We start from the raw sequence: 14398 nt of genomic DNA, 5'->3' as shown, positions 1-14398 counted from the left end.
AAAATGAGTAAACATTTGAATGGTTATTCCTTTCTAAGGGGTCTCCCAGATAGTATGACTACGTTGGGCCAACATTGGTAAATGGTTGTATGATTGGCGTTGGGTGGACAACGTTGGGCCAACGTTGGACCAATGTAACCATGTCAACCTTCTTGATCATGTTGGGATTCCTATGTTGGCCCAACGTTGGTCCAACGTAACCAACTTCTATATTCGCTCAACTTTCAAAGGGAGTTAGGATTCTAATGTTGGCCCAACGTTGGCCCAACGTTTGTAATACACCCTTACTGAAAATGTCTAATCAAGTTGGAAGTAGTACGTCGGCCCAGCGTTGGCCCGATGTTAGCATGTATAAGTGTTTCAAGATGGGATATTTATATTGGGCCAATGTTGGCCCAATTTTTGTACTGCCAACTAAATGATGGTGTCCATGTAAGCTGATGAGCGTTACGTTGGGCCAACGTTGGTTCCAAGTTCTTAAATCGTTATGTTCCCAATGTTGCCCCATTGAACTGTTGTGTTGCAAGCTTATTTGATTGCAAAACATTAATTTAGACGCACATTCTGAAATAATAGAGGACATTCGCTGTCCTTGCTTTTAATTGGATGACTGCATCTGTTTAGATCTGATATTTTCACCATTCTTTTCTTTGAACTAAAGTGATCACAGCACCAAAATTTTTTTTGTTTTTTTTTTAAGTGGGTGCATGATTATTTATTAGTTTTAAAATCGTTAGCTTTAAATTATGAATTATTTCATGAGCGTTGTATTCATGAGAATAAGAGAAGACTGAATAACATTTAAAAAGTTCCCAAGAACAGGATGTGAATGAAGCCTACACATACATAAATCAAGATAACACAGCTTTATAATTAAATTGAAACAAAAGTTAGGCGTTCGCTAAAGCTTGGAGAGTCGCGGCAATTAAAACACCAAACTGTTGGGTGAGCTGTCAGATTCAATTGCTCACAGGTGGGTGATAGATTCAAAATGCAGAGCAAGTAAGAAGGGAGATTTTAAAAACTATGGATTATACCATTGTTACAGCTGCATCTTAGAAGCGATGTAAGTATATTTATTCTTAATAAATCAAGTTTACTGTTAAAATTGTTCGGAATTCATCCTTTTCTTGTTTATGCTCACAAGCACTATATAAGTTAATGTAAATATGAATTATATATGTGTATACAGTTGGCACATACATGTACTTTAAACTTATTTTACAATAACTTCTAGTGCAATAATATAATAATAAAGAATACAATAATAAGTAAGGTAAAAAACATCTTTCAACTTGTCTCCATCTATTGTCTATTGCATACACGATTATGATTTTAACAAGGATACTAAGGTTTATAGATCAACATGTACTAGTAGTATTTTACATCGTTGTCTTTAAAAGACTTAATTACATGATTCATATATTGGAGTCTGTACCAGTATTTGCTTTGTTTCCAATACCAATTTATTTGTATTTCCAATCAGAAACTGTAAGGAAAACAAATGTTGTAGCGGTAACTGACAATGACACTGAAGAACATAAAGGACTGTGTGAAGTACGTATGCCTAAGATCAAGATCGAGGCCTGGGGAGGCGACAAAGGGAGGGAAAAAAAAGAGCGTGAAACAAAACAAAAGGACAGTGATAGAGGAAGTGAGCCAGGATTACGAACTTTAAATTAATATTTTTTCATACATTTCCACCATTATCTATTTTAAAAGTAATTTTGTAAATTCTGATTGAATTGATATATATCTATAAAATATTTTTTACAGTGAATCACTTGTAATGTTTTCTTTGAACGTGTATGCATTATGAATGCAGGTTGAAGTATGTATTGTTTTTATGAGAAAGGTCTATATAAAGAATTATTTATAAATGTATTTTCAAGAAGTATTCATTCAATTTATTTAAACAGATGTAAGTTTCATCCAACAATTGGCCAACAGAAAGAAGCTTAAGGCCAATAATCCGTAAATATCGGACCAATCATTCAATGAAGGGTCAACGTTGGGCCAACCTAACTAACCGATTGCAAATGTTGTTTCTATGTTGGCTGTTAGTTGGCTTACTATAATAACTACGTTGGCCCAACAATATGCCATCTGACATTTCAACAAAGGCCCAACATTGGGCCAACCTAACCAACCAGTTGTTAAGGTTGGCTGTTAGTTGGCTTACAATTATACCTACGTTAACCCAACAATATGCCATCATGTTGGACCAACGTTGGGCCGATGAGCAAAATGACCGTGGGCCAACGTAGGACTACCAACAGTGGGCCAACGTTGGAAAAAAAATTGGGCCAACGTTGGCCCAACAATGTCTTGCTATCTAGGCTGTGATAAAAATTTTGAAATTTCATGGTTTTTTATTCTCTGTCTTAAATAATAAATTTCAAAAATTTATGTATTTTAAATAAACGTGAAATTAAAAATGTTTTTGTAACTTTCATTGACTTTCACACGGATATATCTGTGCGTATATGTCAAACTAGATATGTTGCAAAACATATCAAAAAACTATAAATAGTTTTATGTATACTTGTTTGTTCTACGTACATTTCATGTCTATCGCTCGACGGAAAACTATATGTGAATGACTGCGCTACTATTTTCCTGGTTCTGTGTGTGATATGGTCTTAAATTGAATAGTTGAATATTAAGATAAGAAGCTGTAATCATGCTCAAAAGTCCAGTTAAACACGACAAATTGTGGGCAGAAGAAACACTGATTTCTGAAAACACAGGCGGGATAACGTGCTATAGATGAAGTTAATGATATCGAATTTTAGAATGATTACTGCTTGATATCTTCACATTTCATATTAAGGAGATCTTTCTCTGTCATACATCTTCCATTTATAGGGACCTAACTCAGGATTATCGATAATGAGACTGAGAACAATGATTGATACGGGAGATAGCTCATTATTGTTGATAATAAGACTGAAAACGGTGATTTATACGGGAGATAACTTATTAATATTGATAATAAGACTAAGGACAATGATTTGTTAACTCTGTGTTTTTGACGATTTATTCGGGAGATAACTCGATTTTATTGTCAATATGAGTGATCACAATGATTCATATGGGAGATAACTCAGTATCATTGAGATTAAGACTCATGACAATGATCAATGCGTGAAAAATCAAGGTGACAATAATACTGGAGAAAATGATTAACGGGAGATAACTCAATATTATTGACAATAAGAATAATATGAAACCATATGTTGAGGAAATTGAAACGAATGAGACTGTTACCTGAAAGAAAATTTCGATCTTATGTAAATTAAAGGGAGGTATATATTTCTTCCTTTTGTACAAATGCAATAAATGTCCTTATGATCAGTTTCTCTGTCGTTTAAATTAGATTTTTTAAAAGGCCATAAAATCATATTCGAAGGTTTTAATCAAACAATTATTTCTATAAGAAAGATAAGAAGTTATATATAAAAAAAACTAATTTGTGTGTGTAACACTCTACTTGAAATCACTTCATATTTAAAAGAAGGGGAGAGAGAGAGATTTTATATAATTTATTCATCATTAATCCTTGTTTTAATGATAGGGGTAGTTTTCAGTTTGCTGCTAAATTTGAAGAAAAGTCAAATCTATAAAACTTGATAATAAGTTTTATGTACATAATTCGACCTGAAATATCTATAGGAAAAACTCCACAAATATAATAGGGAATAATGCCTCCTAAGTGAGTTACGCAGCAATAAAAACATGCATAATGTAGCAATAAAACACTAAAAACTAATTAAAAAAAACACCCAGATATACTGAAATTGATGACAAACAAAATCCATCTTGGTTCTCAAGAAGAAAAGTTATATTTAAATTTCAATTTCAAGTATATGTATATATGTCAATATTTTAATTTCACGCTCTTAAACATTCAAAAATGATCAGGTATGAAATATAAGATTTGCACGATATTCATAGAAATGCTTAAATTATAACAGAAATTTCCTACAATTGACGTTAATGCTTGTATATGTATGATAGCACGTTAACTAGTGTCAGAGTCTCGTGCTCTTTGTCAGTATTTTGAAGAAATTATTAACATATTGAAGTGAAAATTAAATAGCAATCTAAATAGCAATCTAATGATCGTTTAAAATTTCTATTATCTACAGAAATAGCTTAGAATTTAACTACCACAGTACTTCTGTTTCATAAACAATTTGAGAATATCACCGCAAAAGAATTTTTGGTTAGATGTTATCTTTCAAACACAGTATAAGTGATCTACTTCAAAATTTAAGTGCATTATAACGTGTTATTGTTTTAACAGTAAGTATATTCTGGGGAAATGCCCATGGGCTCTATATAAACCGCGTGGCATCAAATGAAACAGGCACAATTTTGATCTGTTATCCTCAACATTGAAAGGATGATGTTTTCCATTCTTTTACTGCTTTTTATACCAATGTCACAAGTCAGAGCGGATTCCTTGTTAACCGGTACGTATGATCAGAGCTCTATAGTTTTGATCAACGAGAAACGTGACATCAAGGAAATTGACTTTCTTCGTCAGATCATCAACCAGGAAACTCTCATCCGTTTAGCCGTGGTCAAGGATGTACAGACAGTAGCAGACGAAGTTAGTTCTGTGAAGCGAAGGATGGCGTCTTCAGAAACGATGGTGTCCACGCTACAGCAGACATTAGAATCATTGAAAAGTCAGGTTGATTCTTTAAATCGGGACAATACTTTAGCACAGAAAGTAGAGACATAACAAAGGCAGGTTTATACCCTTCGGCAGGACAAAACTTTGGAGAAGAGAGTAGAAACATTAGAGAGACAGATTAATACTCTAAGTCAGAATAACGCTTTTCACCGGAAGATAGAAACATTACAAAGAAATGTTAAATTCTTTTAAGGAGGAGCAGACAAGAGAAAACAATAATTGGCAGAAAAAGATTCAGGAAATAGAACAGAAGTTTGATAGAAACATCGCCGAAGTTTACGAACTTCTAAATAACAGAACGTTGGAAACCATTAAAAAAGGTACATTCTCTCTCTCTCCCTCTCACTCTCTCTCTCTTATTATTATTATCATTATTTTTATATTTGCGTCTTTTCTCATATAGATTTAAAACTATATGTGGATTGCAAACACTACTATCTACAAGGACAAACACAGTCAGGTGTCTATAGAATTAGTCCCATCGGTAATGAGAGTCAGGTAGACGTGTACTGTGATATGGTGACAGAAGGCGGAGGGTGGACAGTAAGATCTCTGTCTATTTTTCTGTTTTTCTTTCTCTCTATCTAAACCTTTTTTTAAATTACAATTTGAGTTTTCTATAAAATAACAAAATAAGAAACAAATAATGCTGTAAACTCAGCATTTGTTTCTTTTTTAACCCGAAGGCAATTCAGAAACGGGTGAGCGGATCCGAGAGTTTTGACAGAACGTGGGCGGAGTACAAGAATGGGTTTGGGAACCCTGATGACTCTTACTGGATTAGTAAATACGTACATATGTAAATATATTAAGCAATATCCATTTATTTATTTTTTGTTGATATATAAACGGATATAATTTTATGAATTCAATTCGAAACATATATTTTAGTATCAAGATCCCACAATTTAGCAATGAAACACATGTATCTTTCACTAATGACACATCTCTATAAATAATTCATAATTAAAGTTAGACAGTCCTGAAATTCAAAAAAATTAACCTTTAGAATGCATTTTATACTCCTAGAATTATAATTTTCCTTTCATATTTCACGCTACAAATGACATATTGTAGGAAATGACACTATTCACCAGCTGACAAAGGGAAGGAACTCTTCACTCTACGTCTCCATTACAATAAAAAATGGCACAACGTTTTATGAACTTTATCAAGAGTTTTCTATTAATGATGAAGCAGACAACTACAGCCTTTTTCTTGGAGGACCAGCTACCGGAACCTTAGGTATGTAATAAGTAATTGGTGTGACAAAAAGAGAGATGAGGAGGAGAGGGGAGGGAGGGAAGAAGAGTGATGGGAGTACTGTAACCCAACTATTATTCGCGTCATCGATTATTCGCGATTCATCAGTTTGAAATCAATCCAAGACGATTTTTTCTCGCGACAGAGGAAACATTTTCTACAAATACCAAGCAAAATATATGGTTCGCGGCGATTAATATTCGCGATTTAAAGTAGCTCGCATGCGAATAAAAGTTGGTTTACAGTAAATGGTGTGACAAAAAAGAGATTAGGAGGAGAGGGGAGGGGAGGGAAGAAGAGTGATGGGAGTAAATGGTGTGACAGAAAAAGAGATTAGGTGAAAAAGAGGGAAGGTGTGTAATTGGTTTGACAGAAAGAGAAATAGGAAATAGAGAGGGAAGGGGAGAAAAGGAGAGGGAAGGAGAGAGCAATGATTATTAAAATTAGGGATGGCAACGAATATTCGAACATTCGAATATTCATTCGATGAGTTGATATTCGAATATAAATTTAAGATTCGAATATTCGGTGTTTTTCAGATTTCATAAAAAGAAGTACTGTGATTAATAAATTTTGATTAGAACAGCTCTGGAATTATCCCTGTTTAATTTACTAGCGATCAATTTTTTCACTACTTTCTTATCTTATAAATCTACTAAATTACACGTATTTTGTTTTGAGTAAGGTGTTAAGGAATTGTACAAAAATGCATTATGTATAATACAAAACGTACTTTCATAGTTTTTATTAGTTAGATACGATCAGATCTAGAATCGAGGACAAAAATGAAATCTATAAATGTCTAAAAGGCGTAAAGAGCATACTTATCAAAATAAAATTAATTGATCATTGAATGAATGTCCGATAGAATTAATCTGTAATGAATATTGTAAAGGGCTTAATTTCGGAATAAATGTGTAAATTACTTAATTATCTCGGGTTGTACATAATCCTGAATTTTATATTCATAATCGGGAAATTAGTTAATTACCTAGGAAAATTGTCTATGGAAATATTTGTTTACATTGTATCAAAGATTATAATCTCTTATCAGGCAGATATAATTGTAATTCATTACAAGTATTGAAATCTGAACAGTATACCGTTACGACTATCTTGCCTTTTGTAAGATGACTGGTTCCTCAGTTGGAGCTACTATAAATACACGTTTCATTTGTTAAAATTATACTTTTCTACATTTAAATCAATTATTTATTTCAAACATTGACAAATATCAAATGGAATTTCTTATTGTACACCCACAAAAGTCTTCATACAATTTTACTTCCAATATAAGTATAGCTACGCTAAACCTTTCATGAGAGTAGGATGATGCATATTTAAAATAAAACAGATTTATTTATTTTATCGAATATTCGAATATATTCGAATACTTTCATTGAATATTCGAATATGAATTATTGACAAAATTGACATCCCTAATTAAAATTGAATCAGGCCATTTTAAAAAAATGTTTGGTTGCCTTCTTCCGACCGAGTGGCTATATTTGACCCAACTCGAAACTTTTTAACCTCCAGAAAGCAATATTTTTATTTGTACTTAGGAAAATATAATTAAAAAAATTAGCATTAAAATAGAAATTTTCTTAGAAAAGAATTCTCACTTACCTACCGACCCAATATTTTCAGACCGAGTTGAGACAGGTCAAACAAACATTTTTTCCTAAGTTGGCCTCATGCTCAATGTTTAAAAGAACTTTGGGTATTTTTTACTTAATGTTTATGAAACATATATTATGAAAACACCAATAAAAAATTTGTAACTTCTGTTTCAGTTTTACGATTTTTTTTCTTTCTTTTCCTTAGTTTATTACTGTATAGATTTTGTTTAATTCGGTTACAATATAATAAAAAATTAACAAAATAAAGGTAGATACCTGATTTCATGCTCGATTGTTTTTATTATCTATCTACCTATATTTTAAGTATACGAAACTTTTTTTTCTTTATATATATAATATATTTTTTTAATTTTAATAGGTAATTATTATGTAATTACGATTTTTAATGACAAATCCCTGAATGAAAGGGGCGTATTAGTGTTTTATTAATTACGAATTTAAATGATAATTATCTAAATACAATTAACGTGATCTGTGTTTCATAAATAACGAGTCTATATAATATATCTTTGAGTAAACTAGGCGTATTTGTGAATGGTTTAAATGATAAATCTCTTAATAAAATTGGAGTATTGGTGAATAAATATTTATCGTCTTGTTAATCAAATCATCACTACTCTTTACTTATGCATCTTAAATACAGGGAAATTAAGAAATCTTTAAATATTTACAAATTCTGCCAGAAGGAAAAAAATAGTGGATAGTTTAACTGAAATTGATAGGTTATATATATATATATATATATATATATATATATATATAAGGTGGACTTTGGCATAAAGTAGACCGCACTTATTTTGAGGCATTAAGTAGACATTTTTCATTTCTTTTATTTGAGACATTCTGATTCACACTTTCACCCAAATTTATTCTAATAGGCTTCAATAATGAAAATTTTACCCCCTCAGCCCTAAATGTTGCTTCCTGAAAAATATACGACATTTATGGTCTCCTTAATATTTTGTAAATACATTGGAGGTTTAAGGTAGACATGTATATATTTTATGAGGATCCCGAAGGGTTAAAGTAGACCAAGTATATATAATGCATAAGGGAGACCAGAATATACATATATACGTGATTATGTAGACCATTTTCTTTTTTCTAATTATTTAAATAAAAAACTACACATGCATAAATGTACTTCTCATACCAGTATTTATTGGTCAATTTGCATTTATCTTAAGTAAAATATTAGGCACTTTAAAACCCAGTATGATGATTCCTTATTTTAACTAGAAGGAACTAATAGGGTGATGTCTATTCGTAGACAAATTTTCATGTCCTGAATCTTATGGAAATACAGTAAATGACCGATAGTAATTGTTATGTTAAGAAAATATTTCATCCACCACCAAAGAAACACATTGATTTAAAACGTCGTAGTCACATGATGACTTATGGTATAGAATCATCATCTAAGCCACAATCACCTGTACATGCTAGATATGACCTCTTGAAACTATAACCTTGTACTTTTCTAAAAAAAAAAATTGTATTTTAGAATTTTATATATCCAATTTATGTCATACACTCTGAGCATAATGGACCCTAGGATAATATAATCTTTGGAAGTTATTTTAGAGTGGTCAAAAATTGAACTTGATGCAGGGTTGTTATACATCCCCAAGTCACAATTATCCCTTTGCCTTGATTTACATCTAGTATAACAATAATGTGATTGCCCGCTTGGCGCAGTGGTCAAAGCATTTGCTCTAGAGTAGTGGAGTAAGGACTTGTTCCTTAAGTCATAGGTACAAATCCCACTGAAGGACATGGAAACCGGTTCTTCCAATGAAACCAAATTCCCTTGTTGCAGTATATGCTGGGACAAGAAAAGACTTCTCACTGCTCAAAAGTACAGGTCTATATTTGCAGCCCTCAACCAGCAAGTTGTGGTGTCTCAATACTAGTGAAAAATTCTTGAAGGATGTATAACAAACAAATAAACAAACAGAATTATGTGTTTATCTGAATATTTATTACATTTCTAAACCCTATGGCCTTGACCTGTATTAACCTGTGTAAGGATCATACTCTGAGGTTACAAACAAATATTGGTAAGTATTTAATACTTTGATATACAGTTACTATGACCTTGTGCAAAAGACCATTACTACTGGGTCTAGAATATTTCTGGCCCCAAGCTACCTTTGTTTCAAAAGATGTCTACTCACAGAAGACACGTAGACTTCACAATTCCAGTAACTTCATTTGTTGTATAAGAATGTCCATATTTCCCCATGCAAAAAAAAGTTTGTAAAACAACCCCTTTTCTTCTCATGTCTAAGATCTCTATCCTAAATACACATTTGTCACAGTCACTGTCTACTGAATTCATAAATCTAAAGGTAGTTCATACAGTCTTATTTTAATTCATATTCTTGTGTCTTTAACATCATTGCACATATAATTTTTCCATGTTTGAATAGACAATAAAAATTGGAAACAATAAATACAATGAATTAGATTTGTTATAACTGTAACAAATAATGTAAATATGTGCAAGTCATGTAAAATTTCATTTTATTTGTAAATGTGTATTACATTGGTGACATTTGTATACTGTTCAATATATGCATAAGGACTTCTATTATTATCAATCTTCACAACATTAGTTTTGTATAAAGTAATAAAGTATTTTGTACACAAAAATAACATCAATAAAAATAACAATCTTTTACATATCTATAAATATACATAAGAGGAATAAAACACTATTTTGAAATAATCATTACATTTTCATTTCTTGTCAATTAAAAAAAATGAATAGCATTATTAAACTATTATAACATGTTTTAAACCACAAATTTGTGCTCTAAAAATGCATTAGATACGAAGTGAGATGCATTGATTAACTGTTCATTGTAAGTTGAAATGAAGTTATTACTTATAAAAATACTTTGCATTAAAAAGCAAATCTTTACATAGTTTATTTGATGAGAATATTCCCTCCAACAATAAACTGGCAAGCTGTAATACAGACTCTGAAATACCTATACCACCTATTTCAAATAGTACAGTTTGCATTTCATCCATGAGATTATTGACCTTGAAAAATTATAAATGTTTTCTTCTCTTTGAAACGAACATGTGTGCTATGAAAGGGATATATTAAATAATGTTATTACAAGACATACAAGTAATTTTTATCTTGATAAAAAATAGTGACCTTCTCATGTCAATTAAGAGAACCATTTCACACAATATGTGCTAGAATCTCATCTACAAGGTGTTGGCAGACAGGCTACCATACTAATACATCCCTATAAATGAGTTGCAAATATAAAAGAAGTACCTGAAAGTCATTCAGAAAAATTTTTAAAAAGCTGGCTTAAAGATGCTACATTTGTCAGCTGAAATGCATCTTTCACAATACATTCCTAGCATATAATTTTGTGCATATTATATGGTATAATGTTTTTGTTGTTGTTGTTTACAGAGCAAAAATAAAAAGTATATCCATGTACAAATGTAAAAGAGGGCAAAACTAGAAATATGTCCATGGACATGAATGCCCCGCTGAGGGTATATTAATTTTTATTTGCTTGTTTATTGTTTAACATCCCTCTCGAGAATATTTCACTCATATGGAGACGCCACCACTTGCCGGTGGAGAGCTGCAAATTTTGACCTATACTCGGCACTAAGGGCCATTAAGCAGTGAGGGATCTTTTTATGCCAGCACCTACTGTGACATGGGACCTCGGTTTATACGGTCTCCACGTCCCACAGTGGGATTCGAACCAGCAACATAAGGATCAACTCCTTACTCCGCAACTCTAGAGCTTTAACCACTGCACCATGTGGGCATATTAGTAATGCAACATAAAAATATTTTTAGTGTATGAAATTTGATGAGAATATCTTAAAATAGTTTCTTTAACATTGAAATCGAAAAAGTTGGATATAGATGATAAATTCCCACCAAATTCTGTTAAGTGCATAAGCTCACATAAAATTATATTTAATGGTTTCTTTAAAACTAAGCAAAATGCAAATTTAAGAAAAGTGAGGTCCAGGTCACAGGAAAGTTCAAGGTCATACATTTTTGATGCAGTTGAATAGTTCTCACTAATACGCATAAGCAAAATAAGTTTGATAAAAATATTTTGAATGGAAACCGTTTATTTAACACTGAGGTAATCACCATTTCAAGAAAAATGAAGTCAAGGTCAAATGAAATGTCAAGGTCAAAAATGTTGATACAGTCAAATACCTTATATCAGTCTGTATCAGAATATGAGGTTTGACACTAATTTAGAAAAAGTGAGGTGAAGGTCAAAGGAAAAATCAAGATCAAAAAATGTTGATTCAGTTGAATAGCTCTCATCAGTAACTATCAGCAAATGAAGTTTGATTACGCTATCCTGAATGGTTTCTTTAAAACTGAGCTAAACACTTATTTAAGATAAGTACGGTCAAGGTCAAAGGAAAGGTCAAGGTAAAAAAATGTTGATTCAGTATGTATCAGCATATGAAGTTTGATTACACTATCTTGAATGGTTTCTTTAAAACTGAGCTAAACACTAATTTAAGAAAAGTGAGGTCAAAGTTAAAGGAAAGGTCAAGGTACGTTGATGAAATTGAATACCTCTTATCAATATGTATCAGCATATGAAGATTGATAAAAATATCTTGAATAGTTTCTTTGAAACTTAGTTTTGAACTGAGCTAAAAGCAAAGCGGAATGGAAGGATAGACAGAAGGTTGAAAGGACGGAAGACGGACTCTATATGCCCCAGCCATATTCATGGCAGGGCAGAAAAATTTCTAGTGTACTGAAATTCAAAACTGCAGTAATTCATAATTTTTTTTAAAAATATAAATTCTATATCAAAAAACATATACAAACTTTTTTCATAATTTATTCTATTCAATGCAATAAGAAATGCATCTGTCTGCACTGCTTAAAATTGATAAGAAGGTTATGACATAACTAAAATAATGACCATGTCCACATTAAATTTAAAATATAATGAGTGACAATTCACTTCACCTTTTCTTTGGCTTTCATTCCATTGACTTTTCTTTCTTTAAAAAATTGTGCTTGTGTACTACTCCATCTCTAAAAAATAACATACAAATGAAAGTTTATGGCACTCAATGAACTCTCTCATCCCTTCCTTTACTGTTCAAGAAAAAAAAATGCATACATGTACCACAAGCATACTTTAAACATGTAACTAGACTTTATATTTTCATACATAATGTCACCAACTTTATAAAGAATTGTGAATGCATTTTAAAGGTGAGCACATGTGAATTGAATTAAAAGTACCAGTATTGTGCAATACGTAGTATTGCGAGTATCTCGCAATTATCTAACTTAAAACCGCTCTTTAATTAGCATGGGAGTCAAGGAAGCTCTAAATCTCACAAGATTTCTGGGGCATAACATTACAGTGGTGACAATGGAATGATTCGAACAATCGTTATGCCGAAACTACAATGTATTGCCAAGAGTTGAACTCCAAATAGTAGATTTGTCAAGTAAGGAAAGTTTAGAGTATTTTATCAACTTTCAAAAGTAACGATTTTCATTTAGAATTTAATAAGAAAAGTCCGCTTAGTAAAAAGTATCGTAAAAAATGCAACATACAGGATTAGCTCCTCTCAAAAATTTATTAGGCTGGTTCAGCGCATGTTTAGCAAGATATTTCTCTAGGATTTCTTTCTTATCAGTCCTTATAAATTCCACAATGATCGATCATGCATTGCATTCAATAGTACACTGCCCCCATCCAACAGACGTTTCCTACCTCCGTGAAAGAGTTCCGCTAATTTAAGTAATCGCGATATCAAGTATTGTTGTTTATCCTTAAACGTATGTTAATAAAAAAAATTATTTCAAACAGATCAATGCTTAAGTTTTGAGATTATCACCCTTGGTATGCTCTTTTGTTTTTTGTATGGATGAGAGATTTGTTTATTGACAGCTGCTTTTTCATTAAAAGTGGAACTCAAAAACTAACTTATCTTGTCATTGGTCATTTGCAAAATTATTTGTAAAAAACACTGATTGTACACACAAGTACTCTGAAGTTGATATTAAAAAGATTCTTGAGTTTCTGATTGACAATATCTATGTGGTTTTTAGAGACAAGGTCTTCCAAAAATCTCTTGGAATTTCCATAGGTACCAATTGTGCTCCGTTATTATCAAACCTATTTTTGTATTCATACAAAGCAGAATTTATTTAAAATCTTATACATGAGAAGAAGAAAATACATGCTGTCGCCTTTAACATTTAGATATATTGACGAAGTACCATATTGTCAGGTGTAAAGGCCGTAGTCTTGTAATAGACACACCCCCAAATTTGGGGGGAAAATCCTGAGAAAAATGCAGTTCCTATGGATAAAACGCTACCCCAAAAATGCGGATGTATCTCTTATTTTCACAGCACAACTATTCCAAAGAAAAAGTTTAAAAAGTTAAAATATTCATATTATTTCAAAAACGAAAGTAGGATACAACTTCTAATTTTCTTGGAAAATTCAATTTACATATAAGCTTTATTTATAAGTATTTAAGTATAGTCTGTATTTTAATTGTTATTTGATTGGTATAAATTAAAAATTAAGTCCTGTATTTTTTTCCCCTATAACCCTAAGCATTTTACAATATTGTGCTGAAAATGCATTCCAAGCAGGTGTCTGTGTTTACGTAAACAAATCATCCCAAGCGTAATTAATGTCACACTTATGTATACAAGTGATACCAGGTAACTAAAAAGGTGTGTAAAATATTTATCATTAAATAAACTTTACTGATTACAAGTGTA

General features: G+C 31.7%; 1 protein-coding gene across 3 annotated transcripts in view; it reads left to right on the top strand.

Annotated features, from left to right (window-relative positions):
• LOC133199224 (fibroleukin-like) overlaps positions 1–14398 on the top strand; it is a 138107-nt gene that overhangs the window by 25532 nt on the left and 98177 nt on the right. Inside the window, exons 1-4 of one of the 3 annotated variants that reach the window (XM_061335066.1) lie at positions 4676–5025; positions 5109–5248; positions 5392–5488; positions 5783–5950. The exons of 1 other annotated variant lie outside the window; for it this stretch is intronic. In XM_061335066.1, the coding sequence (XP_061191050.1) occupies positions 4881–5025; positions 5109–5248; positions 5392–5488; positions 5783–5950 (550 nt within the window). In that variant the 5' untranslated portion in view covers positions 4676–4880. Of the gene's footprint in view, positions 1–4675; positions 5026–5108; positions 5249–5391; positions 5489–5782; positions 5951–14398 lie in introns of those variants that run through there. One more of the 3 variants, XM_061335063.1, reaches the window with a different exon arrangement.

Source organism: Saccostrea echinata, unplaced genomic scaffold (assembly GCF_033153115.1).
Source record: "Saccostrea echinata isolate AGI-Se365-2 ecotype Australia unplaced genomic scaffold, CSIRO_AGI_Sech_v1 ptg000033l, whole genome shotgun sequence".
NCBI classification, from domain to species: domain Eukaryota; kingdom Metazoa; phylum Mollusca; class Bivalvia; order Ostreida; family Ostreidae; genus Saccostrea; species Saccostrea echinata.
Note: the sequence above shows the minus strand (reverse complement) of the source record. Positions and strands in the feature narration are given on the sequence as shown.